We start from the raw sequence: 20,854 nt of genomic DNA, 5'->3' as shown, positions 1-20,854 counted from the left end.
TTGAGCATTAACCTGTTCATTAATGCCTCGTTTATCTTGGATCTTCCTTCAGCTCCACGCTCGCTTTGCGCACCAGTTTACTGTACCACCATTCCGTTGTCCGAGAACATGAACGCGATTGTGGTTATTCTGCGCTTTCCAGCTATGCAACCAACGCATGGCAAGTGTGTCAGGACGCCGAGGTGAGCGTGGCGCCGATGCCTCCGAACGGGAATCGTTGGCCGTCGTCGACACAGCACTGCCGGATGCGGGTGCCCAGCATCTGCGAGGGGCAGCCTGATCAGCCAACCTGCATTGCAATCTTCCCATGAATATAGGTTCCGGCCACAAGGGCCGCCACCTGAAGAGTCCATCCACCTGACCATCCCAGTCCTTCCGTCCTTTAAGCTTTCTCGGACGACCTAGACATCTTCCTCCTCAGTGCCAGCCCCTCCTTACTCCTCGTTCTTTCCTCCTCCCCGCCCTCCCCATCCATGTCGGTCTGCGTCAGCACGCCCACTGCGACGCAGTTCGCCACCGTCACGGCCGATGTCGTCTCAACGTCCACCTCGCAGAGCGTCTCTACGATTACCCCTCAACTCTCCACCTTTACATCTTCGACATGTAGCACAGTGACCACACTATCAGGGTCTGCCAACGTTACCACAACGCAATGCGACACGACCACCGGTGTGAGCACCCTTGGTAAGTGTTGCCCAGTGACTGCGGATGCGCAACAGACTCACATCATGCGTCCAAAGGCGGCGGGGTGACCACCATCGACGTCCCTGTGCCGGTGACCATTACCACAACCTCGTTATCCGCGACAGCTACGCTGTTCTCTACAGCCTGTTCAACTGAGCCCTCAGGCTCGAACCCCGTGAGCCCGGTCACGAATTCGACATCAAGCGGAGATGGCATGACTAGCTTCTCCTCCACAAGTACCTTCACTAGCTTTTTCACATCCGACGGCTCGACCATCTTCACAACCGGTACCACCGTCACTGTCATCGCTACATCCCAGGTCTCCTCGGGCACTTCGAGTACAACGAGTAAACCGGCGAACCTTGGCGCCATTATTGGAGGGACTGTGGGTGGTGTGGGCGGATTGCTGGCTCTCCTAGGGGCTATATGGCTCATCACACGGTGCGTCCCGGCTCTCTGCGCTGTAGGAACCGCAACGTCCTCATACTGTTTCGCCCCGGCAGTCGTATACGTCGTCGCCGCGATCTGGACAACATCGTGTGGCCGGATCAGTCAGGGTACTACGAGAAGGTGGACTACCCCAGGGGCAATGACCACCCCGACACAGAACCCCATCCGTACACGTACGGTGCACCAGGCACCTCCGCGGCCGGATTTGAACCCCGCCCTGGTGGCTTCTCCGACAACAGCCAGGAAGAGATTGCTCTCGTCCCCATAACGCACCAACAGTCGCCTTCTCCCATGTTCACGGGCACGACTCCGACCACGCCATACTCCGACAATGCATACTCAGGCTACGTCCATAATACCTACAACAACATGCCTCCATCCGCGCCTGCGCCCATGCCCGCGACCATGCCCGTCGCGTCCGCCTCAGCGTACGAGCATCCGCAGGCAGCCCAAGCAATGAGCAGCCAAGGTGCCGCGCGTAGCCGTAGCATGTCCCCGCCTGGACAGGGCAACCAGACCTACCTCCATCCAGACAGTGGTCTCTCCGCTCTCCCTGCGCAACAGGGCCCGTCCAGCGGCTCGACCTCGCCCCCACCCGTGATGACATCCCAGCAGCGCAAGGCAGCGCAAGCCCGCCACGAGGCCGGGCCTCGCGAATCGAGCGAGGCCCCTCCGCCAGCCTACACGGAGGGCCCATGACCGATGTCCTTGGCGTTGCTGTCTTCACTGCCTTGCCTCGCGTGCCCGCGCTCACGCGAGTCGCACATGCGTGCGTTCCCTCGGTCGTTGTTCCGCATATATCGGGATTTGTTTGCCTTTTCGTGCGCTTGGGGTCGCTTGATTAGGATACTACGATACAATTTGAACATAGTTTGTTCTCCTATTGTGACTCTGGAGTTACGTCGGGTGCTTCCATTGATGCGAACTGTACAGTACGCAGTACGTTACCATGCGAAACTAGTCCGTTGTTGTTTACCTGACGCCTGCTTCTCGCGGAGGCGCATGAGAGACGTCGGGCGAGGCCGTCGAGGCACTTCCGGACGAGGCGTGAGACGAAAGTTGAAGGCGGTTAATATTACGTAAGTTACTCTGAAAGGCAGTTGTTATGAAGCGGCAACAAGCGTCGTTATTGTCCTTTCTTCGCGCGTCCAAGCAGACAATAACGGCGCGGGACAATGAGGTAGCACTGAGAACGTGGTTCATGTACTATAAAGCGTCGGAGGCGCGTGAAGCCATGGTTATTCGCCCCTCAAGTCCTCTGTCCAGGTCTCTTTCACTGTTACGACGTTCACTTTCTGCACTGGTGCTGGGACACCTCTTTCTCTAGAGACCCTCTCCTCGTGACGCACCTCCTCACGCACCCTCTTCCGACTCACGTCGCCCTCGCCGTTCACTGCTCTCTGTAACGACTCTCGAGTCTCCCCATTCTTTCATACTCTTCGACTATAAGCGTAGCAAAATGCTTCCTCCCCGCGCATGTGAGTTGTTTCCCTCATATCCATCCATCCTATCCCAACGAATCGAATGTCGTAGACATCTTCCTGGGCCTCAACGCCGTCCGCGCCCTCAGCATCATCTCCATGCTGCTCGTCTTTGCGAGCAGCATCTTTGTCCTCGTCAACGACGTCGAAGCAGTCAACCGCGCCGCCGCATCCAGCGTCGACATGACCGACTGCGACTACATCGAGTACGTCCCCTCGCATCCCCACTCCCAGACAAAGACAAAGACTAACGCGCACCTCAGCGGGAGCACCGTCCCGAACCAGCCCGCCGGCGTCTTCTGGGCGGTCGTGAACCGGCTGCTCATCATCTTCCAGGTCATCGTGCTCATCCTCTCCGAGGTCGGGTGGCCCGCGCGGTTCTTCCAGACGTACTTCCCCGTGCTCGGCCCAGACTTTGGGCTCGGCGCGCTGGGGATCTTCCAGTGCCTCATCGGCGCGACGATCCTCTCGCACCACGTCGACGACTTCACGCTCGTCGCCGCGTTCTTCCTCTTCGCGCTCGGCTGCGTGAACATGCTCCTCGGGCTCTTCCGCGAGCGCGTCAAGCACAGGCGCTCGATCATGTCGTGGCGCGAGGAGGCAAAGGGCGTCCTCCCGACGCATAAGGACCTCCGCCCGCCGTTCGCACGCCCCAGCTCGACGTTCATGGGCAGGGTGTTCAACCGCGGGGAGAACAACGCGTCGCCCGGGGCTGGACTCCGAGGGAACGGTTTTGGGCGCCAGGGAGAGAAGGCTGCGGGACTGAAGGGTACGTCAGCTCGGCCTTGTACTAAGTGCTCGCGCGAGAATGGTGCTGACCGTTCACGTAGGATTCATAATCACAAGGCCTGTTGAGAGCCTGCCGCGCTACGCACAATCTCCTGCTTCGGATAGCTCTCGCGCTGGTACGCCCGAGCCACGGTTCAAGTCAAGCACTACGGCGTTATGAGCCAAGCACGCACATGCATACGGACATGACGACTCACGACTAGCCCCCATCATGTGATGCTCCTTGGACACTCTCGCCCCTCACTGTATCGTTATTCGACCGCCTGTAGAGCTGACTGTATCGTACCTGTATTGATAGCCTGCCTAATCTGAGCGCACGCGATGCGTGCTGCTGTGTAATCTAGGGTGATATTGTGGGTGCAACAACGGTAACGTATGGGTATGAATCAGTCGGAAAGGTCCATATCGCCCTCAGTGTCCGAGTAGTCCATGCTTGAGGATAAGGGTATGCAAGATAGAGGAGGCGAGCTCGGCGGAGGTATGGGAGGCGGGGAAGATGGCGGTGGTGGCGGCGGAGCAGACGAGGGTGGAGCAATTGGCAACTGATTGAGGGCTGTACAAGTCGTCAAATGTGCCAGCACCTCTGGACCGAATGCGCCCGGGAGTCGCCAAGGAGGTGTCGAAGTTGGCTGAGGTCGGGGGCCCTGCGACGATGACAGTAGTATAGTCTCCCACAACTTCTGACGGTCTGCAGTATATGTGGAGCTCACCGGCGGTGGATCGTCGCGCGTGATGGCGGGAAGAGAATATCCTTTGTAAATAGGGAGCCTTGAAGAGAGGAAGTACGTCGCAGGATAAGTGGCCCAGCGACCAGGAAAGGTCGCCGAGTCGGATTTGATCTCTCCTTCCTCCGAAGACGTAGTCGCATCCGTGTCCGCGTCAGAGATACCAGGAAGGAGACATAGCTCTGGACCATCGTCGGTATGAATCACAAACTCGAGGTCCTCGTCCGGTGAGTCGTCCACGCCAGCTGCACGCTCCCACACGCGCTCGCGCGGGTCGCGCACGCCCACCCAGCCAGGAGGGTATCCCCAGCAGGCTATCCTCGGAAGCCACTCAACTCGCTCGCCGATGTCACCCTCCGATAGCCCCAGCGCCTCGCGCAAGAGCGGTCCCTTGACTTGGCCAGGTTCGAACTCGTCGAGCCATCGCAGACGCTGCCTGCGCCACTCCTCCACCTCGTGCAGACGATGGAAGGGGCCAGACCACTCGCCGCGGAAGAAGTTGAATAGCTGGCGCGAAAGCGACACGAGAGCACGGTCGAGGGGGTCGGGGCAGTCGGACATGGTGTGTTCAGGGGAGCCGCAGTTGAAACAGCGACGGACGTCCAACGAGTCTTCGTCCGGGCTCGTTTCGCCGAGGACGTCTTCGTGAACACGGAAGTAGAGGGGCGCACCGGGCGGCGAATGGTCAATGAATTCCAAGGCACCTGCTAATCCTGTTTGGTCCACGGTGAAGCCTCCCAAGCATCCAACGCCTGGTCGACCGTCTGCGCGTCCCAGCGTCCCTTCGCCACCTCCTTGCCCTCGATGTGGAGAGCGGGAATCCAGTAGACATATTTCTTCTTCCAGCGTTCCTGGCCCTTGTCTTGGATGTTGATGATGTTGAGGTCGAACGCACGGTTCTGGCGAACCTTGGCTAATTCCGCCTTCGCTGTCTGTGAAGGTAGGTCAGAGGAGGACTTGCAGCATGCATATGCTGATTGAAACACGTACGTCGCAGAGAGAGCAATTTGGACCAGAGAAAAGGGTGAGACGTGCAATTCGTCCGAGCCCACGGGTTGCCATACGAGCGAGCGGGGTAGGCCTGTCCTTGCAACATAATCAAAGCATGACAGACACATTGTAAGTGCCTGTTATGAATGCGAGAGTGTAGACGAGGCTCACCGTGACTTGGAGGCCAACGGTGCTAACGAAGGATCTACTCTGAGTATACCGTGGAAGTTGAAGTCCAAAGTCCGCATATTAAGCACACATGTTGTTAATGCAATGCTTGCTTTGTAAGGCGCTATAGCCAAGTGGTTACGGCGACAGATTAGAAATCTGTTCTCCTTTGGAGGCGCAGGTTCGAATCCTGCTGGCGTCGATGCGAATAAGGAATCCTTTTGCCATGGGACACCCCTGCTGTTTTTTTGCAAGATGGCTACTGGATGGCCTGGTCGACATGCATACACTTTGTTTGCTAGCAGGCAGCGCCGGGCGCTGCGTTCCATGACAGAGCAGAGCAGTCCGCGATGACGAGAGTGACGTCACTGCAGCAGTGGAACTCTGAAGCCCTCAGCGTTCGCGTCCGAGGACATATATACCCTTCATGCGCGTGTCGACTCCTCAGAATACGTCGACTGCCTTCCACCATGTTCACTGCTGCGCTCCCCGCTCTCCGTCGCGCGCCCATCGCCCTCCGCCGGCCATTCTCCTCTTCGTCTCTCCTGCGACCCACATCTTTGACCCCTCGCACGCCCCTTTCTGTCTTTCGCAGTCAGCTCATCGTCCGCGGTGCCGCAAGCAGTGTGTCTGGACGTCCGGGTTCCCAGACCGTCGGGCATGCCGCCCAGAACATTCGTGAGGAAGTCGGCCAGTCCGCGGCTGACCTCGCCAAGGCCATCGCCGGTGGAAATGTCTTCGTTGACAATGTCGAACCGACCCAGCAGACCTTCGTACGTAGAGAGCGCCCTTTAGTCATTGCCTTGATTGACTGTATGCTAGCTCGGAGTGACCAATGCTGTCGCCCATGCCGTACCCAAGCCATATGTGATCTTCGGCCTTGCAGGAGGCCTCCCTTACCTTGGTGCAGCGGGCGCGACTATCTATCTTGCTCGTCAGGCTGGTGTCGCCGCTCAAGGTGAGCGCATAAGACCAGCAATCCACATGCGGTGACAATGGGGCTGACGCTGCATAGGCCTTGTGTCGAACATTGACCCCGGGGTCGCGATCACGGTCCTTGACCAGGCGTTGAACATCCAGACGACCTATGGCGCAGTCTTGCTTTCCTTCCTTGGTGCGCTCCATTGGGGCTTCGAGTTTGCAGGCTACGGCGGACACAAGCAGTAAGTCTATGAGGCCCTTGACCTCGACATGAACTCAGAACGGATTCTGGTGCAGCTACCCACGCCTCTTGTTGGGTGCCGCCCCAGTTGTGTTCGGCTGGTCCACGCTGGCTTTGGAGCCCGTTTACGCCCTCATTGCCCAGTGGGTTGGTTTCACCTCGCTGTGGTGGGCTGACCTGCGGGCTACCAGCGCTGGTTGGAGTAAGTGATTTCAGCCTCGCAGCAGGTAACATTTGAAACTTACACCCGTCCTCCTAAGCCCCGAAGTGGTACTCTCAGTACCGTTTCTACTTGTCCATCCTGGTGGGGACCTGCATCATCGGCTCGCTTGCAGCTACGAGCTACTGGGGACCAGTCGGTGGTCATGGAATCGTTAGTCACGATTTGAACATGGTGCGTGTCTCGTGTCGCATGCCGTGAATGCTGGAGTCGGGTCTGACATGGGTCCAGATTCGCGCAGAGCGCAAGCAGAAGCAGCCCGAGAGGGAAGGGTCGATTCCCGGACCCATCGAGGCTGTTGCCGCTCCTGAGGATTCAGACAAATACGTCGTGGTGAAGAAGAAGGATGTGGAGAAGAACGACGAGCAGTGAAGTGAAGTTTGAGCGAGCCCTCCAAAATCTCGGCTAGGACGTTGTATGTACTTGTAGAATATGTCATCAAGTGTACAATAGCCATGATGTAACGAGCAATACCGTATCTCTTGAAGACCTGAAGCTTGAGACTATCCCTGCGATATACTGCAGCTGCAAGTTCATCTGCCGGTGAATTGAGGAGCGTCGTGGTCGAGGGGAGGATGCTCGAAAGTTCTGGAGATCGACTCCGATCGCACGAGCGTCATACTCGCAATAAATTCACCTTTCACCCACGTAGTCAGTTTTGTCCTTCCAGATCTGCTGCTTTCCGTATCTCTGCTGCATCGTACATACTTGTAATCCCTACTTTACACGCGACAAGCAACACCGGACCCGATGGCGAGCACGATTCCTCAGCCCATGGCGCCGACGACGGCCAACTGGCATTGGAAGAACAAGACGGTCACCCCATGGGCGAAGCAGTGGTTCGACCGCGAGCTGACGACAGTGCGCGTGAACGGCGAGGGCACCGAGGAGGTCGGGATTGAACGCGTGGTGGAGGTCGACGGGGATGTGGAACTCGGTCAGAGGAAGAGCAAGTGCGTGTCATCTTTCTCGCCACTCCATTCCCCCTGCCGCTATGGGTGCGCATACACTGTGCACGGCTTACTGACAAGGCTCGTTGTGTGCGCACAGGTTGATTACGATCTACGACTGCAGGATGGTCCTTAACTGGTCCGGCACCGCGTCGGACGGTACTGCTGTCTCGGGCAAGCTGACCATTCCCGAGGTCTCGCACGAGATTACCCTCGACGGCACCTCTGACTACGTGGTACGTGCATTCTCCTCATTATAAGGGCAATCCATTAGTGCTCACACCATGAATATTGTGCCCAGTACGAATGGAGCGTGAACACCGCGCGCTCCCCGGCCGTGGACGCGCTCTTCGCGCTCGCGAAGTCCCGGCTCCCGCCCGCACTCGAGGCCAAGTTCGCGTTGTTCCCGGCCGCGATCATTGACACGCACGGCAAGGACCTCACTGTGTCCGCGCAGGCGTCGCGCCAGGGGACCCCCGCTCCCTCTGGATCCACGACGCCTGCGGCGGTGTCCAGCAAGCCTGCAGACGCGGCGCTGAAGAAGAAGGCGGACGGCCCTGGGGTGGCGCGGGGCCCGACCAAGGCGACGAACACGACGACCGTCACGGTGGAGGCGAGCTTCATGGCTGCCGCGGACGACTTGTTCTCGCTTTTGACGGATGAGAAGAGGATACCGCATTGGACGCGGGCTCCTGCTCAGGTGTGTGTTCGCGGATTGCTTGCCCCTGAGCGTGTATGCTGATTGTGGACTATGTGACTTTGTTGCAGAGCTCGCCACAACCTGATGCGGAGTATAGCTTGTTCGGCGGAGGTGTCAAGGGCAAGTTCGTGTCGCTGTCGCCGCCGAAGGAGTTCGTGCAGACGTGGGCGTTGTCGAGCCCAACGTGGCCTTCAGGTGCGTACGCTCCTGTGATTGTGCTGGGATAGCCTGTTGACAAGTCGTCTCTCCAGATCACTTTGCCAAGCTCACGACGACGCTCGACCAGGGTAGCGACTCCACCAAGGTGACATGGACGTTGGAGGGCGTCCCTCTCGGCATGGAGGAAGAGATCAACCGCAACCTGCAGGGTTACTAGTACGTGCATCCCTCTGTCTCTTCCAGCGACCTTGATTGACGTCTCGTGCAGCGTACACGGTCTGAAATCCATCGGGTATGTACAAGTCTATCCTTACGTACCACCACCCCAAAAGAAGCGCATCCCGGCGACGGACTCGAAGGCGAAGGCGCACACCAAGAGCCAAGGCCCGAGCGCGGGTGCGAACGCGTGCATGGCCATCGCGTTTGCCGGGCTCGCGCTCGCGGCTGCGTTCGCGCTTCCGTACTTCTACAACCGGCCGTGAGCTCGGGTCGCTGTCCGCTGTCTGGGGGCCTCGTCCTTCTTCTTCTCATGGGACCCCACTGGTGTGGTGATTCCGTACTGTATGAACGTATAATTGACATCCTCTCCTTGGTCTGCGCGTGTGGACAGGTTGGGCACCGTGCTGTAGTACGACTCGGACACCAGAGGACCTTTGCAACTTGCAAGACCGAAGGCCAAGCTTGAAACTGCAAGAGCGAGTTAAGGCGTTGATGGGATCTAGGTGTCGGGGGTCGTTCGTCGTGGGAGCTGTCGTCGGGCGTCGGGAGCTGACAGGACTGTCATTAGCAAGTAGATGGGAGGTTCATGCACATGGCCTCCCTTCGTCCTAGAAGTGTAGAATAAATGTATTCTTGACATGGACTCGTTCCTACGGCGTGTGTTGAACAACATCAAGGGAGGGACGAGTTTACCGGTGCGCGTACAACGTTTAACGGAGCGCCCGCGCCGGCATAAGAGCTAAGCGCCGTTGCTTAGGCTACGCGATCTCGTGATCATAATACGCGACGCGCGCCTAGTGGTTATTACGTCTTGCTTCATTTCGGGTTCGATCCCGTCGTTGTCGTCGTCGCGGTTGCCGACACCGTCCTCGCCTCCCTCCACGTCGTGCTCGCCCCTCCCCTCGTCGCGTCCAACGACGCCGGGCCTTTCTCTTACCTCTTGGGTTACCATTATATGCTGTGAGTGACCATGTCTGTAGACTGAATCAACGACGTGTCTGACAGCTTGATCCGCTTCATTTCGGTAACTCATTCACCTGGCACCTGCACTGGCGGCTCTGTCAAATCTTCCGTGTTTGCGGTGTTCGAATCTTGCTTTGGGACTTGGACCTCCTGCTCGACCTCGACTGCGACCTCGACGCTCTATCTGTTGGGTGGGCGCGGGCACTGGCTGGGCAGTTCGGATTTCGGCTTTCGTTCTCTAGGCTCTTGCTCTCGGATAGGACCCCTCGCTGACGTTCAAATCTCATGTCTCCATGACCATCGAAGACCCTCCATGGAAGAAAAAGAGTGAGTGTTCGTGTTTGCGTTTGGTTGAGGTCCGTGTGGTCCCCGGGCTTTCTTCCCATGCTGGTCACGGAGGGATGTTGTTCTTTGTTGCCGCGTGCCTTTTGGCGCATTTATTTGCTCGAGGTTATGCGTCATCTGTGGGGACAAGGCGGGCGAGTATGGGAAGTGACGTTAAGCCTGTCGAAGGCCCGCTTTGAATAGAAAGTAGAGCATCCAGGAATTACCCCCATAGGGAGATGGACGCATACGGATGTGTAACAAAAAATAAGCGACCCTGTGTATATGAGCACATGGGTCTCGATTGCAATGATCCACCTGTGTGCTATTGCTGTAACTATGAATGTTGCTAATTATCGTTCCGTCGACAGCACGACCATGTCCATTCTACTCACAAGGTCGCTGTCTGTTCGCAGACGGATGCAACTTCATGCATACCGTCAAGATCCGGCGTCCAGACAGCGTGATGGGCTCGGAAGATTCAGACCAACCAGACTTCCGGATTGTCGTCGATTCCCCAACACGTCCCAAGTCGGTGCGCTTCCGGTCCCCGACTCGCTCTCCCCGTACTAGGAGTCTCTTGCTGGCCCTTGGGGACATCATCCAGCAAGAGCAGGAAGAAGAGGAGTGGGAAGAAGGGGAGTCTGGCGAGCAGGAGTCGTCTTACGGGGAGGGCAGTTCAGAGGGTCGCGCGAGTGGGGACTACCAGTCCGAGGCGACACCGAGGAACCTTTTGGACGGGCAAGCGGATCATCCTGTTGGTCATTCCGACAATGTGTCGGAGAACTCTGCACGTCCGACGCCCATCGTCGGCCTCAGTGAAGACGCGAGGAGACTTCTGCATTGCATTCCCTCTCCGCCCAGGGATGAGTCCCCTGTTCTTCCGGAATCTTCTCTAGGTGACGGCTCAACCACTCTTGTGGATGGTATCTCGACCCGGCCGGGCTCTCTGAGTGGAGACATCACAACAATTGACGAGGATGAGGATTTCACGGTGACGCGCTTCCACCGCTCAGCGACGCCAGAGCATACCTCATCTCCAAGACGCGCCTCTCAGAGCTCAGCGGCATCCCCAGCGCAGTCAATCATTGTCTCGGAGTTCACCGCATCGACACGAGCATCCCTCGCGCTCGACCCTGCACCCCCATCCAGACGTCCGACCCTCGTCCGTGATCCACACTCTCCTTCGGGGCACACCCCGGTTGTTCCGGACTCTCAGCCACCCTCACGTCGCACCTCCCTTTTTACCGACATATTACCACCGCCACGTCGAGCTTCCATCCATTCATCCCGTCACGACTCAATGTCTTCATCAGGACTGCTGTCTCCCATCGAGATTTCGTCCGCTCCGCCCATCAGCTTCCCCCGGTATGGCTCTTTCATCCGGGAGGACTCGCTCGACTCCGGTTATGCGGAAGGGCCCCAGCCGCTGCACATGTCGCCTCCGCGCACTCCGACGCGGCGGATGTCGACGCTGTCCATTCTGTCTTCACCGTTTGGGTCTCCGGCACGTGTGCTGTTTGGGAGTGGCGTCGACCCGCGTGCGCCGTCCGCGAGTGCCCTCATTTCGCCTCGGTTCGGCTCGTTTCCGTCGTCAATTGCAGACGATGCGAGACATTCGAGAGATGGCAGCGTGGATTCGTTGCAGTTCACGAATGAAGATACTAGCCTCACCGGTTCGCAGTTCGCGGATGCGGACTCTAATGCAGGGTACGACATCCAAGTCGAAGAGCCGTCGTCAGTTGCGCACCATCCATCGTCCTCACTCACGGACGTTCCGGAGGAGTCGTCCCTCTTCCAGCTGGGGAGCTCGTCCGATTACCTCGCCGTTGGAGACGACACCTTCCGCATTGGTGATGCGTCATTTGGCTCGGACGACTCGATGACTTCGCTGTACGACCAGTACTACACGCCGACGGTCCATTCGACGAACCTGGAGAATACCCCCGGGGCGCAGGAACAGGCTGGAGAATCGTCTTCGCTGGATCTCAGCTACCTGCAGGAGACGTCGCCGTTGACTGTTGTCGGTGCTCAGATGGCCTCTCCTGAGCCACTGGCTGAGCCTGAGGCTTCGCTATCATATGCCGTTGCCGCAGAAGACGATGCGAGCGTTGAGCAACCGCTCGAGGATGCGTCCAAGGCTCAACCACTGGACGATTCGTCCCTCGAGCAACCACTCGGCGACGCGTCCCATGAACAAGCACTCGACGACGCGTCCCATGAACAAGCACTCGACGATGCGTCCCTAGAGCAACCACTCGGCGATGCGTTCACCATTGAGCCCGACGGCTCAGCTCCAGGGTCAGCTGAACGTCTCGATGACACCCATACTGACACAGCAGCAGCACGACCTGAGTCCGTCGCATCATCCTTTGCGCACGTGAACCGTGTCTTCTCTCCTCCCAATGCTTCCCCTGCCTCCGTCGCTTCATCGGGGCAAATCCGCAACTTCTCATTACCTTCCAGCGCTCACAACTCCCTTGTATTCGCTGCGCACAGTCGATTTGCGTCTCCAGCAACACCCGCGCCAGACGAGAACGTCGCCGAGGGCTCTACGAGATCTGCGTCCTCTCTCAGCTCTCATGACGGAGAGCGCGCAACGCAGAGACAATCTGTGCAATCAGCTAGCTCTTCGCAATCTGGATCGCGGAAGGTTCCCTTCGGTTTCCGACACTCTGTCACCGATCGCTCACAGCTGGTTGCTCGCCGACCGGAGAGCCTCAAGCTTGGACGACCGAGACCGCCCCCCTTGGTGGCTGTTGACAAGATGGAAGACGAGTTGCCTTCGCGAGCATCCACTCCGCTCTCGCCGGTCGAGGAAACGCCGCTTACCGGATCTCCTAGTACTTCAAACCCAAGGCGTTTGAAACCCCTTCGTTTGGTATGCGTGCCTATGTGCGTTGATAAGTTATGACTGGCTAACCTTAAGGCTAGTCTATGATTCTCAATTCGTCTTCGTCATCACTCGGTTCTTCAATTCCTCCATCCAGTATCCCATCACTCACCACTGCGACAACTGCAACATCTGGTCAGTCCAAGTGCTTCTGTGATACAGGTCTTCGACTGACGTCCACGCAGCATTCACACCATCCTCGCCAACTGTATCATCAGAGTATTCTTTATCTAATAATAGACTGGTATGTGCTTCGGTTCACTACGTGAGTATGGCTCGTTTACGGTGCTTCTCTAGATATCGTCTCCACGGTCAAGCATTATACCTTCGCATATACACAATACCACTGGATCTTCACAACCTAACTCTCCTTTGCATATCAGCCCCGCTATCGCTTCACCGCTTTCACAACCCACATCCGCCCCTGCATCCCGTCCTCAGTCATGGCACAACCGTTTCAAGCGCACGTCACTCCTCATTCCGCCCTCCCGTCGTTTCTCGGCCTTCATGGAGCAACAGCAGCAGTTCCTACGTTCAGAGAGCCGACTCTCGGAGCCTATTGACTCGTTCGACGAGCGCCGGGAGGACGAGTACTACCAGGCCGCTGACGAAGCCGACGAGACCATCCGACGCCCAGTATCGGCCATGGACGCTCCTCAATGTCGCGAATCCTCGATTTTCGCCAGCCAGCAGAAGCGTCAATCCATCGTCTCCGCCGGTCAGTCTCACCGAGAGTCCCTTCTCATCGAGCCTGTGCACGCTATCGCCACTCCGCGACCCACTCTACTCTTCGCGCTCGCCAGCGACGACCCCGAGGAAGTCCGGCGGGTGCTCGAGAGCGGTGAGGCGCGCCCGAACGATGATGTCGGACCGCAGTCAGCGCTAGCGTTCGCCCTCGCCAATGACCAGCTAAAGAACAAGATGCAGATGGTCAAGATGCTGCTGGCGTACGGCGCAGACACGTCCGCACTGCGCGATCCGGAAGCAGAGGAGCAGGAGGAGCGTTCTTCGAGGAGAGGCTCTGGCCGATTGTCCAAGCTTCTCGAGAATGTCGACCCTGCGACTCGGTGAGTAGCTGATGCTCACCTTTATAAACCTTGAGGCTAAGGGTTCCTTAGATACTACATCGAACGTGCGGACTCTCCGCAGACACGCCGCGCATCTGCTCTTATACACAGGTCGTACTTCCGCCCGCTGACACGGGTGCGGTACGATCTGATTGGTCAAGATCGGGTGCTCGAACAGCTGTTCCGTGTGTTGAGCATGCCATCCATGGCGCCTATCGTAGTTCTGCTATGCGGTAAGCCAACAGTCTTCTTCATGACCGGCGCGGAGAACTGAGGTAGATCGTCCTCTCAGGACCGAGCGGCCATGGGAAGAGTCTGCTTGCGCGCAAATGTGAGTGGATCAGCATGAGCGCTGATGATTTCGGGCTGACGTACGAGGGTCCCAGTCGGATCGCTGTTGGAAGTGCCAACGCACACTGTCAACATGACTACTCTGCGGGATACCAACGACATCTGGAAGAGCCACTCTATCGCACCTCATGAGGTCCGTGCTGGGGTGTCTGATAGTCGAGTGGGCTCCGGTGTCCTGACGAGAATTCAGGACCCCTCGGATGTGTCTCTCAAGGACTTCTTGATCACCAACGAGGGAAAACGTTGTGTTGTGGTTCTCGATGTTCGTTTGTCTCTGTCCTTGATTGATGAGCTTATGCTGATCGACTTACGTCAGGAAATTGAGAAAACACATAACGAGAAGATCCTGTCGTCCTTGTTGATGCCTTGGGAGTATGGTGAGTGCATACTGCGAATAATGAGGGAGAGGATGTGGGTTGTTCACCGGTCCTCCTGCAGGTCGCTGCTCTTTTGAGGCCGGGTACCGGCACGTTGATGTATCAAAGGTGATCTGGCTAGGCACATCGAACATCGGCCATGATCTCGTCTTTGAACATCAAGATAAACGACCTGCGCCGGAGACACAGCTATCCCGCGAAGAGTACGTTGATCTCATGGCCCTCCTCCGTCCCCGTGTATCCGAGCGACTTGGAGTGAGTGTCTCGTCTGTACCTTCACTTGAAACCGTTTTGATCACACATGACACAGCCGTCCTTGCTCTCGCGGGTCACCGCCGTGCTGCCGTTCGTCTCGTTCACTACAGACGAGAAGATGGCGATCGCCGCCGAAGCCCTGCATGCGTTGTCAGGCGACGCAGTGAGCACCATGCCGCCTGCCACGAGGGATATGATTGTTCGGACGTCTCTGAACTCGTACATCCCATCAGAGGGCGCGAGGTCGCTGTACCGCGCAGTCTCAATCCTGCTGTTGGACACGCTGTGACGCGCCTCGCCCTCCGTGCGACATTATGCATTATGTTTCGCCCTCGCGGGGCGCGCAACCAGACGTCATGCACCGGCTTATGAGCCATCCAACTGCGATCCATGGGCGGCACATCGAGGAGGTTTGGGTGGTGAACGAAGGCCGTGGGTGCATCGGCACATCCTGGGATGGGCAGATGCTTCGACCAGGTACGCCGGACCCCAGCCAGTGCGTACTCTAATTGCAGATATTCTACGCTAGGCATCACAGTGTAACTAGTTGCAGTGGTCGGTCGACATGGCGACGGGCCTGCAGAGATGCGGCCGACGTGCACCGGTCGATGCCGGCTAAATTATAGGGTTTGAAGCGAGAAGATCAATGTTCGGGCGCAGTGTCTGGGGGCTGATATCAGCGCGACGGTTCCTGAAACGAGCAACGAGAGCGGACTCGGATGGAGGGCGTCGTGCTCCCGGGTGGTGGACCGTTTGATGGACCGTTGGACAGCCCCGAACAGAAAGTGATGGCGGCGCAGAGAGGTGTCATATAGCTCTCGCACTCGGGCTCGCTGTCATTTGCTTTCTCTTCTCTTTCCTTCTCGTTCGCCTTCTCGTTCCCTCCCTTTTCGTTCGTTCTTTTTCGCCTCTTGTATTAATGGCCATTATCAACTTTGCTTCTCATGCCCGGAGAAACGCCGAGGCTCACAATGCCGCCCACGCCCTCCTCTCCCGTCAGCCAGTCGCTGACACCCAAGATGGTACCCCAGTTGTCAACCCACTCCCTACTTCGGTCAAGGTGTTGACGGCGTTTTTTGTGATCCTTGGTGTCTTGATTGTCGGTGAGTACTCAAGGTTCACGATAATGGGCGGGAAGTAACCATTCCTGGATGGGCGCCAACCAGGCATTGTTACATGGCGAGTTGTTGTCTGGCGGCGCCGCAAAGTCGCGACCACTGCGTCCCAGAAGTACCGTCAAGGCAGCTTCTCTCCCAGCGAGAAGATCAGACCGATTGGGGAGGGGACTCCCCTGGAGAAGCAGGAGGTGCTCGTGATCCTTCCCGTCGAGCCACCTCCGAGCGTGAAGGCGACCCCGTACAAGTGGACGCCTCAAGTGTTCGCCCACCAGGCCAAAGACAATGCAAACGTCGTGGATATCAAGAGTCCGCCTGCCGCTGAGGCTGTGCGCTCTCCGCCCCCGACCTATACGGCCACCTCGTCCCGCTCCCCGTCCCCAAGTAGCACCCCTTCCAGCTCCCCGCGTCCGCCCGCACTTAACCTTCCTGCGTTCACGGTAACGCACGACAACAACGACCACTTGACCGTCCCGGCCGTTGCTACGCCCGCCCCCAGCCCCCGTCGGACATCGTCCTTTGGGATGGAAGGCTTCGGCGAGCAGGCGAACCTGAAAGCGAAGCCGTCAATCAAGGGCCAGAAGCTCCCGCGCAAGATGCTCGTGGAGCACACCTTTATCCCTTCCCTTGCCGACGAGCTCTCCATCAAGGTGGGCGAGGTCCTCAACATGCTCGAGGAGTACGAGGACGAGTGGTGCCTCGTCGAGCGCATCGGCAGCCGTGCCGGCGAGCGCGGTGTCGTTCCCCGCTTCTGTCTCAAGGAGCGCCCCCGCGGACACAAGCGCGGCCAGTCGTCGACCTCGTCCGCTAGCCGTAACGCTACGCGTGCGCAGTGAACGCAGACTCAGTCCCGTCCTAGCTATGATCACGATATCAGCCATGACATTGCCCCGATGATCAGTCTCGCAGCTCCTGCCACCGCCCTCCCGCCCCCGCATCCGCGCCCACACAGGCATACCACCACCACCCTCCTCGACCCCGACCCCAACCCACCGCCTCGGAGTGCGCAGACTCCTTACGAGAGCTTACCGTAGTCATTCCTTACTTTGTTGGGTATTTATTGCTTAAACTTCAACGTTCAACTTCGATACCCATGTACGTATCTCCGCTCTTTATACTGCCTATTACGCACTTTCACTCACACCTGGTCCGTGCAGATCGCTCACAAGACACTGTCTACCCTGACAGTGGCCTCCCGAGCACCTTGCGGTTCCTATTCCCCCCGGCACTTCCACTATTTATCAGTCGATCTGCCACTACCAGTGTTACTGGAACCATATGCATCGCACCGCATCCCGCTGCGACGCTGGGGCGCGCACGGCTGGCTAGATTCGCAGTGCAACACATACTTGTTCCCGTCCTGCTAGTCAGATCCGGCGTTTGTCCCCTACCTCCCTTCCCCCCGGACCGAAATACATAGTCGTATCCCGTCCGATGGCCTGGACCCCGACCTGCTTGGTTGGAAATTATTATAGTAATATTGCGCGTGTAAGTTTTGTATACCGTCACGACGTGCCCGACCGAGAATGGATTGCTGAAGATCCCTGTGCTGACTCGACGCGTGAATCTTTGAGGATCGCTTCAGCGTGCGTAAATGCGCATAGTGCTTACGCGTACGCGTACGCTGACAGGACCCTGTGGGGGCGGCCCAGATACGATACACACAGTGCTCTCGTCATCTGCACATCTGAGCCACAGTCGCACCTTCTGGGGCCACCATGACGCTCCCTAGATCCCGGTGTCAGCGGGCGAGCGTCCGGGGGGCAAGGAAGGACCGACTGCTGGGCGTGCAATTCTACTTAGTGCCGCGGAACTGATCGCATACGTAAGGACGTGCTGGGCAGACCGCCAAGCAAGCCAGAAAGATGGTTAAAGCTGCTCACGCCACCGTCGCGGCAGTGTGTGCGAGCAGCGGCGCGTGAAACGGCGAGCCTGGTTCTGGGTTTCGGAGGCTAGCGTCTGTCCGTTCTTGTGGAATCCGATATCCTGGGTTACAGTGCGCACCACTGGCATGGCGTAGGACACGGTCCGAGGCGACTGACAACTTGAACTATATCCTCCAGCGCATCGCAGAGATACAGATCATCTGGTAGGGTAGGAGATTGTAAGCCTCAATAGGATCCGCGTTGGTCGCAGCCGCAGCCGTCGGGAGCTGTTCTAGCATGAGGTAGTATCCTCTCCCGTGGAACTCTCAGCAGGCTAGCTGCAGCTTAGGCCGTACAGTCAATCCAAAACTTGTAGCTGGTACGCACGCACCCTGTACTACTACTGATTCTGGCGCTGTCAAGCCCTGGCTTGGAAAGAGGAAAGAGGAACAGGGCCGCGATAGCTCCGCACATAACGCGGAGCTTGGACACGTTGGGAGCGGTGAATTGGAACGGACGGGGAGAATCAAGTAGGACCAGCGTCCGCCCAGCGGTGGCGTCGAAAGCCGACTCTGCCGGCGTGGCTGGCCTGGCAGAACGCGTTCAGAACCTGACATGGGAGGCACTAAGACATACGCACTAGACACTTCCACGCAGATTACCGCGGGAGAAGGCGCCGCCGTCCAAGAACTATCAAGAACTGAGGGCCATTCAAGCCTAGGGTGCCGCCGACACGAAGATCGGATGCACTTTGAGTTTGAGTTCGACAAACAGGACCGACCATATATGTATGTGGGACGCTGGGGGAGATGCTAGTCGTAGCCACAGATGTGTCGGGAGCTCTTGAACACGAGGTACGCTGTCATTTCCTGTCAAACGATAATGCAAGGTTTGCGCTCGACAATGACAATCCGGCGGTCCAGCTACACATTACTCACCTGGCGATACTTATGGAGCATGGCGCGAGGAGGCGCAGCTAGTCTTCACGCCCTCGGCTAGCACGCTTGAGGTATAGGGCAGCACCCACGAGTGACGGCGATGATCATCAGAACGCGTTAGCCGTGGAAAGTATGTATGCTATTATCAACGAGCGTAGAGGCACATGGGCAATACGACACAAGAACAACACCGCGACGGAGATAGAGAGAGGCACTATACGAGGCGACCACGGACCAACATCCAAGGAAGAGGGAGAGGAGATCAACGAGCGTAGCGTTCGGCAGAACGGGGTAGCAGCAGTCAGAAGGACAAAACGGTATTCCATCTGAAGGGGGTATCACATCATACTCGGCGGACAGCGCGACCCAAGCAACGGGAGGGTCCTGCGCGTCTGCGTCCGCATCTACTGCGCAGCAGCCGACGGGCGGGCGTTGGTCTGCTCCTTGAGTGCGAGCAGCTGTTTTGACCGGAAGGCCTCGTAGTGAATCTGCGCGGTCGTCTCGATGAGGTCCTGAAGGTGTGTCCTGATGACGCACATGCGTCAATTACGCTCACGGCAAATCAAGGGTACGAGACAAGGAGAGACGAACCTGGTAAGGAAGTTACGGAGGTAAACAAACTCGCAGTGCCGCTCGTCCTCCACGTTGACAACACCCCAGCGGTTCTTGCGCCCACGCACCGGCTTGCCGTCGATGATGACCGTGCGCTCCGAGCCGACGACCGCAAACGGAATCATGCTCTGCATATATGGTCACTATGTGCATGCGGGTTCCATTACCAGGATTACGTACCCGGATGCTCTCGTTGAGCTGGACTTCCTCCTCGTCGTTCTCCTCAGTATCAAAGGGGTAGAGGCGGATGTTGTGGTATACCAGCTCCTCCCGGATCTACGCGCGAATAAGCAATGTCAGACCTGTAAAGCACCAACCAACTCTTTTCATTGAGGGTCGCACCTTTTGCTTGAACGCATCCCGCTCCTCAAGCGTCAAGCTGTCCGACTTGGCAATGACAGGGACCACGTTGACGACCTCGCTCAGCTTCTTCATAACAATAACATCAATGGGGCGGAGGGAGTGGCCCGTCGGGTTAATGAAGAAGAGCGCGCAGTGGATACGGGTGTCCTGGATATGGCGGTCGCGCTGTGCGGTGAGCTCCTTGCGCAGGTACGCGCTGTGCTGGTCCTTAATGTACTTGACAATGGGGTCCCAGCTGTGATGATAGAGGAGACGCGTCAGCGCGGGGTTTGCGGCGGGAAGAGGAAGGGAAGCGGGATGCATGGAAGGCGAAGGCGGGGGTCGAGGCGGGATACGTACCAGTTTTCGTTGTTGATCTGGTCGCCGTAGCCGGGCGTGTCGACGATGTTGAGCCGGAGCTTCACGCCATTCTCGACAATGACTGCAGCTGTTGTTGAAGAGGGAAAAGAAAGCTCGAATGTGAAGAAAACGTACCGTGAGAGACAGGGTGAATCTCCGTCGTCTGCCTGACGGGCTCGTCCGCGTCGAAGCGGCCTTTCGAGTCGATGAGGTGCGACGCGAAGATAGTGTTGACGAGGGTCGACTTCCCCAGACCCGTCTGGCCTGTGTACACGTCCGCGGGGTCAACATTCCAGCCAGGAGAGGCAGCACGCCGCGATTGGTCCGTAGCACGTACCAACGACGATGATGTTGAACTGGAAACCGCGCTTCAAGAGCTTGTGCTCAATCTGCTGCGTAATGGTGTCGAAACCGACGTAGGAGTTGGCACGAATCTCATCGGCGGGAGTGGCGGCCATGGCGAGAGCAACGGAGGCAGGTAGGGCGGGGACGAGGAGGACGACGCGGAGGCGGAGGGGATGGAGGTGGACGACAACACAGCGCTGTCAACGCGGGAAACGCCCAAAATTCCAGGCCATTAGCGTGGCACTTACTGGGAAGATAAGAAGGCTTCTATTCCACGTTTGCAACTCCGATTACCTCGCTTTCCCCTCATGTTAGTTGGCCTTACATATGTGGGGTGAACCGCAATCAAT

The 20,854-nt window shown here is 57.7% G+C and overlaps 9 protein-coding genes and 1 non-coding gene across 10 annotated transcripts; 8 read left to right on the top strand and 2 right to left on the bottom strand.

Annotated features, from left to right (window-relative positions):
- The first annotated feature begins 250 nt into the window (after positions 1-250).
- On the top strand, positions 251-2,153 carry L226DRAFT_562356 (uncharacterized protein). Its single transcript, XM_067683498.1, has 3 exons — positions 251-684; positions 741-1,125; positions 1,188-2,153. Exons 1-3 carry the CDS (start codon positions 474-476, stop codon positions 1,831-1,833), a joined length of 1,242 nt encoding a protein of 413 aa, XP_067532096.1. The 5' UTR covers positions 251-473; the 3' UTR covers positions 1,834-2,153.
- Positions 2,154-2,510: 357 nt separating this feature from the next.
- Positions 2,511-3,871, top strand: L226DRAFT_538090 (uncharacterized protein). Its single transcript, XM_067681423.1, has 4 exons — positions 2,511-2,612; positions 2,668-2,821; positions 2,879-3,384; positions 3,446-3,871. Exons 1-4 carry the CDS (start codon positions 2,594-2,596, stop codon positions 3,562-3,564), a joined length of 798 nt encoding a protein of 265 aa, XP_067532095.1. The 5' UTR covers positions 2,511-2,593; the 3' UTR covers positions 3,565-3,871.
- L226DRAFT_547365 (uncharacterized protein) lies at positions 3,791-5,191 on the bottom strand (the record flags this gene model as incomplete). The annotated part of the gene is made up of 4 exons (XM_067682489.1): positions 3,791-4,048; positions 4,115-4,751; positions 4,880-5,061; positions 5,120-5,191. 4 exons carry the CDS (start codon positions 5,189-5,191, stop codon positions 3,791-3,793), a joined length of 1,149 nt encoding a protein of 382 aa, XP_067532094.1.
- A 216-nt stretch (positions 5,192-5,407) lies between these two features.
- Positions 5,408-5,489, top strand: L226DRAFT_t216. Its single transcript has one exon. It is a non-coding gene; the product is annotated as a tRNA-Ser (tRNA).
- Positions 5,490-5,757: 268 nt separating this feature from the next.
- Positions 5,758-7,162, top strand: L226DRAFT_615526 (uncharacterized protein; the record flags this gene model as incomplete). The annotated part of the gene is made up of 6 exons (XM_067686788.1): positions 5,758-6,060; positions 6,110-6,245; positions 6,303-6,450; positions 6,506-6,651; positions 6,710-6,843; positions 6,901-7,162. The coding sequence occupies 6 exons, from the start codon at positions 5,758-5,760 to the stop codon at positions 7,039-7,041; spliced, it is 1,008 nt and encodes a 335-aa protein (XP_067532093.1). The 3' UTR covers positions 7,042-7,162.
- A 257-nt stretch (positions 7,163-7,419) lies between these two features.
- L226DRAFT_468681 (uncharacterized protein) lies at positions 7,420-8,695 on the top strand (the record flags this gene model as incomplete). The annotated part of the gene is made up of 5 exons (XM_067676152.1): positions 7,420-7,622; positions 7,720-7,855; positions 7,921-8,321; positions 8,390-8,514; positions 8,571-8,695. The coding sequence occupies 5 exons, from the start codon at positions 7,420-7,422 to the stop codon at positions 8,693-8,695; spliced, it is 990 nt and encodes a 329-aa protein (XP_067532092.1).
- Positions 8,696-9,783: 1,088 nt separating this feature from the next.
- L226DRAFT_177053 (uncharacterized protein) lies at positions 9,784-13,389 on the top strand. Its single transcript, XM_067672682.1, has 5 exons — positions 9,784-9,987; positions 10,356-12,865; positions 12,919-13,012; positions 13,063-13,121; positions 13,180-13,389. Exons 1-5 carry the CDS (start codon positions 9,954-9,956, stop codon positions 13,240-13,242), a joined length of 2,760 nt encoding a protein of 919 aa, XP_067532091.1. The 5' UTR covers positions 9,784-9,953; the 3' UTR covers positions 13,243-13,389.
- Positions 13,390-13,522: 133 nt separating this feature from the next.
- L226DRAFT_468635 (P-loop containing nucleoside triphosphate hydrolase protein) lies at positions 13,523-15,216 on the top strand (the record flags this gene model as incomplete). The annotated part of the gene is made up of 8 exons (XM_067676147.1): positions 13,523-13,944; positions 13,996-14,177; positions 14,237-14,275; positions 14,331-14,428; positions 14,486-14,557; positions 14,612-14,672; positions 14,734-14,927; positions 14,983-15,216. 8 exons carry the CDS (start codon positions 13,523-13,525, stop codon positions 15,214-15,216), a joined length of 1,302 nt encoding a protein of 433 aa, XP_067532090.1.
- A 630-nt stretch (positions 15,217-15,846) lies between these two features.
- On the top strand, positions 15,847-16,878 carry L226DRAFT_573985 (uncharacterized protein; the record flags this gene model as incomplete). Its single annotated transcript, XM_067684958.1, has 2 exons — positions 15,847-16,030; positions 16,094-16,878. The coding sequence occupies 2 exons, from the start codon at positions 15,847-15,849 to the stop codon at positions 16,876-16,878; spliced, it is 969 nt and encodes a 322-aa protein (XP_067532089.1).
- Positions 16,879-18,989: 2,111 nt separating this feature from the next.
- L226DRAFT_554466 (septin ring protein) lies at positions 18,990-20,758 on the bottom strand. Its single transcript, XM_067683005.1, has 7 exons — positions 20,497-20,758; positions 20,295-20,423; positions 20,160-20,241; positions 19,800-20,055; positions 19,638-19,733; positions 19,437-19,585; positions 18,990-19,370 (listed from the first exon to the last, which is right to left on the bottom strand). Exons 1-7 carry the CDS (start codon positions 20,615-20,617, stop codon positions 19,250-19,252), a joined length of 954 nt encoding a protein of 317 aa, XP_067532088.1. The 5' UTR covers positions 20,618-20,758; the 3' UTR covers positions 18,990-19,249.
- Positions 20,759-20,854: the final 96 nt, after the last annotated feature.

Source organism: Lentinus tigrinus (genome assembly GCF_003813185.1).
Source record: "Lentinus tigrinus ALCF2SS1-7 unplaced genomic scaffold L226scaffold_29, whole genome shotgun sequence".
In the NCBI taxonomy this organism is placed as follows: Eukaryota; Fungi; Basidiomycota; class Agaricomycetes; order Polyporales; family Polyporaceae; genus Lentinus; species Lentinus tigrinus.
Note: the sequence above shows the minus strand (reverse complement) of the source record. Positions and strands in the feature narration are given on the sequence as shown.

Coding starts and splice junctions, on each gene's coding strand:
- L226DRAFT_554466 (XM_067683005.1), bottom strand. CDS start 20,617: ATGGCCGCCACTCCCGCCGATGAGATTCGTGCCAACTCCTACGTCGGT. Junction 20,424..20,496: donor GTTCAACATCATCGTCGTTG/GTACGTGCTACG, acceptor ACGTGTACACAG/GCCAGACGGGTCTGGGGAAG. Junction 19,586..19,637: donor AGCTCAACGAGAGCATCCGG/GTACGTAATCCT, acceptor CCATATATGCAG/AGCATGATTCCGTTTGCGGT.
- L226DRAFT_538090 (XM_067681423.1), top strand. Junction 2,822..2,878: donor ACCGACTGCGACTACATCGA/GTACGTCCCCTC, acceptor CGCGCACCTCAG/CGGGAGCACCGTCCCGAACC. Junction 3,385..3,445: donor GAAGGCTGCGGGACTGAAGG/GTACGTCAGCTC, acceptor CCGTTCACGTAG/GATTCATAATCACAAGGCCT.
- L226DRAFT_562356 (XM_067683498.1), top strand. CDS start 474: ATGTCGGTCTGCGTCAGCACGCCCACTGCGACGCAGTTCGCCACCGTC. Junction 685..740: donor CACCGGTGTGAGCACCCTTG/GTAAGTGTTGCC, acceptor ATGCGTCCAAAG/GCGGCGGGGTGACCACCATC. Junction 1,126..1,187: donor GCTATATGGCTCATCACACG/GTGCGTCCCGGC, acceptor TCGCCCCGGCAG/TCGTATACGTCGTCGCCGCG.
- L226DRAFT_177053 (XM_067672682.1), top strand. CDS start 9,954: ATGACCATCGAAGACCCTCCATGGAAGAAAAAGA. Junction 12,866..12,918: donor GTTTGAAACCCCTTCGTTTG/GTATGCGTGCCT, acceptor CCTTAAGGCTAG/TCTATGATTCTCAATTCGTC. Junction 13,122..13,179: donor CTTTATCTAATAATAGACTG/GTATGTGCTTCG, acceptor TCTCTAGATATC/GTCTCCACGGTCAAGCATTA.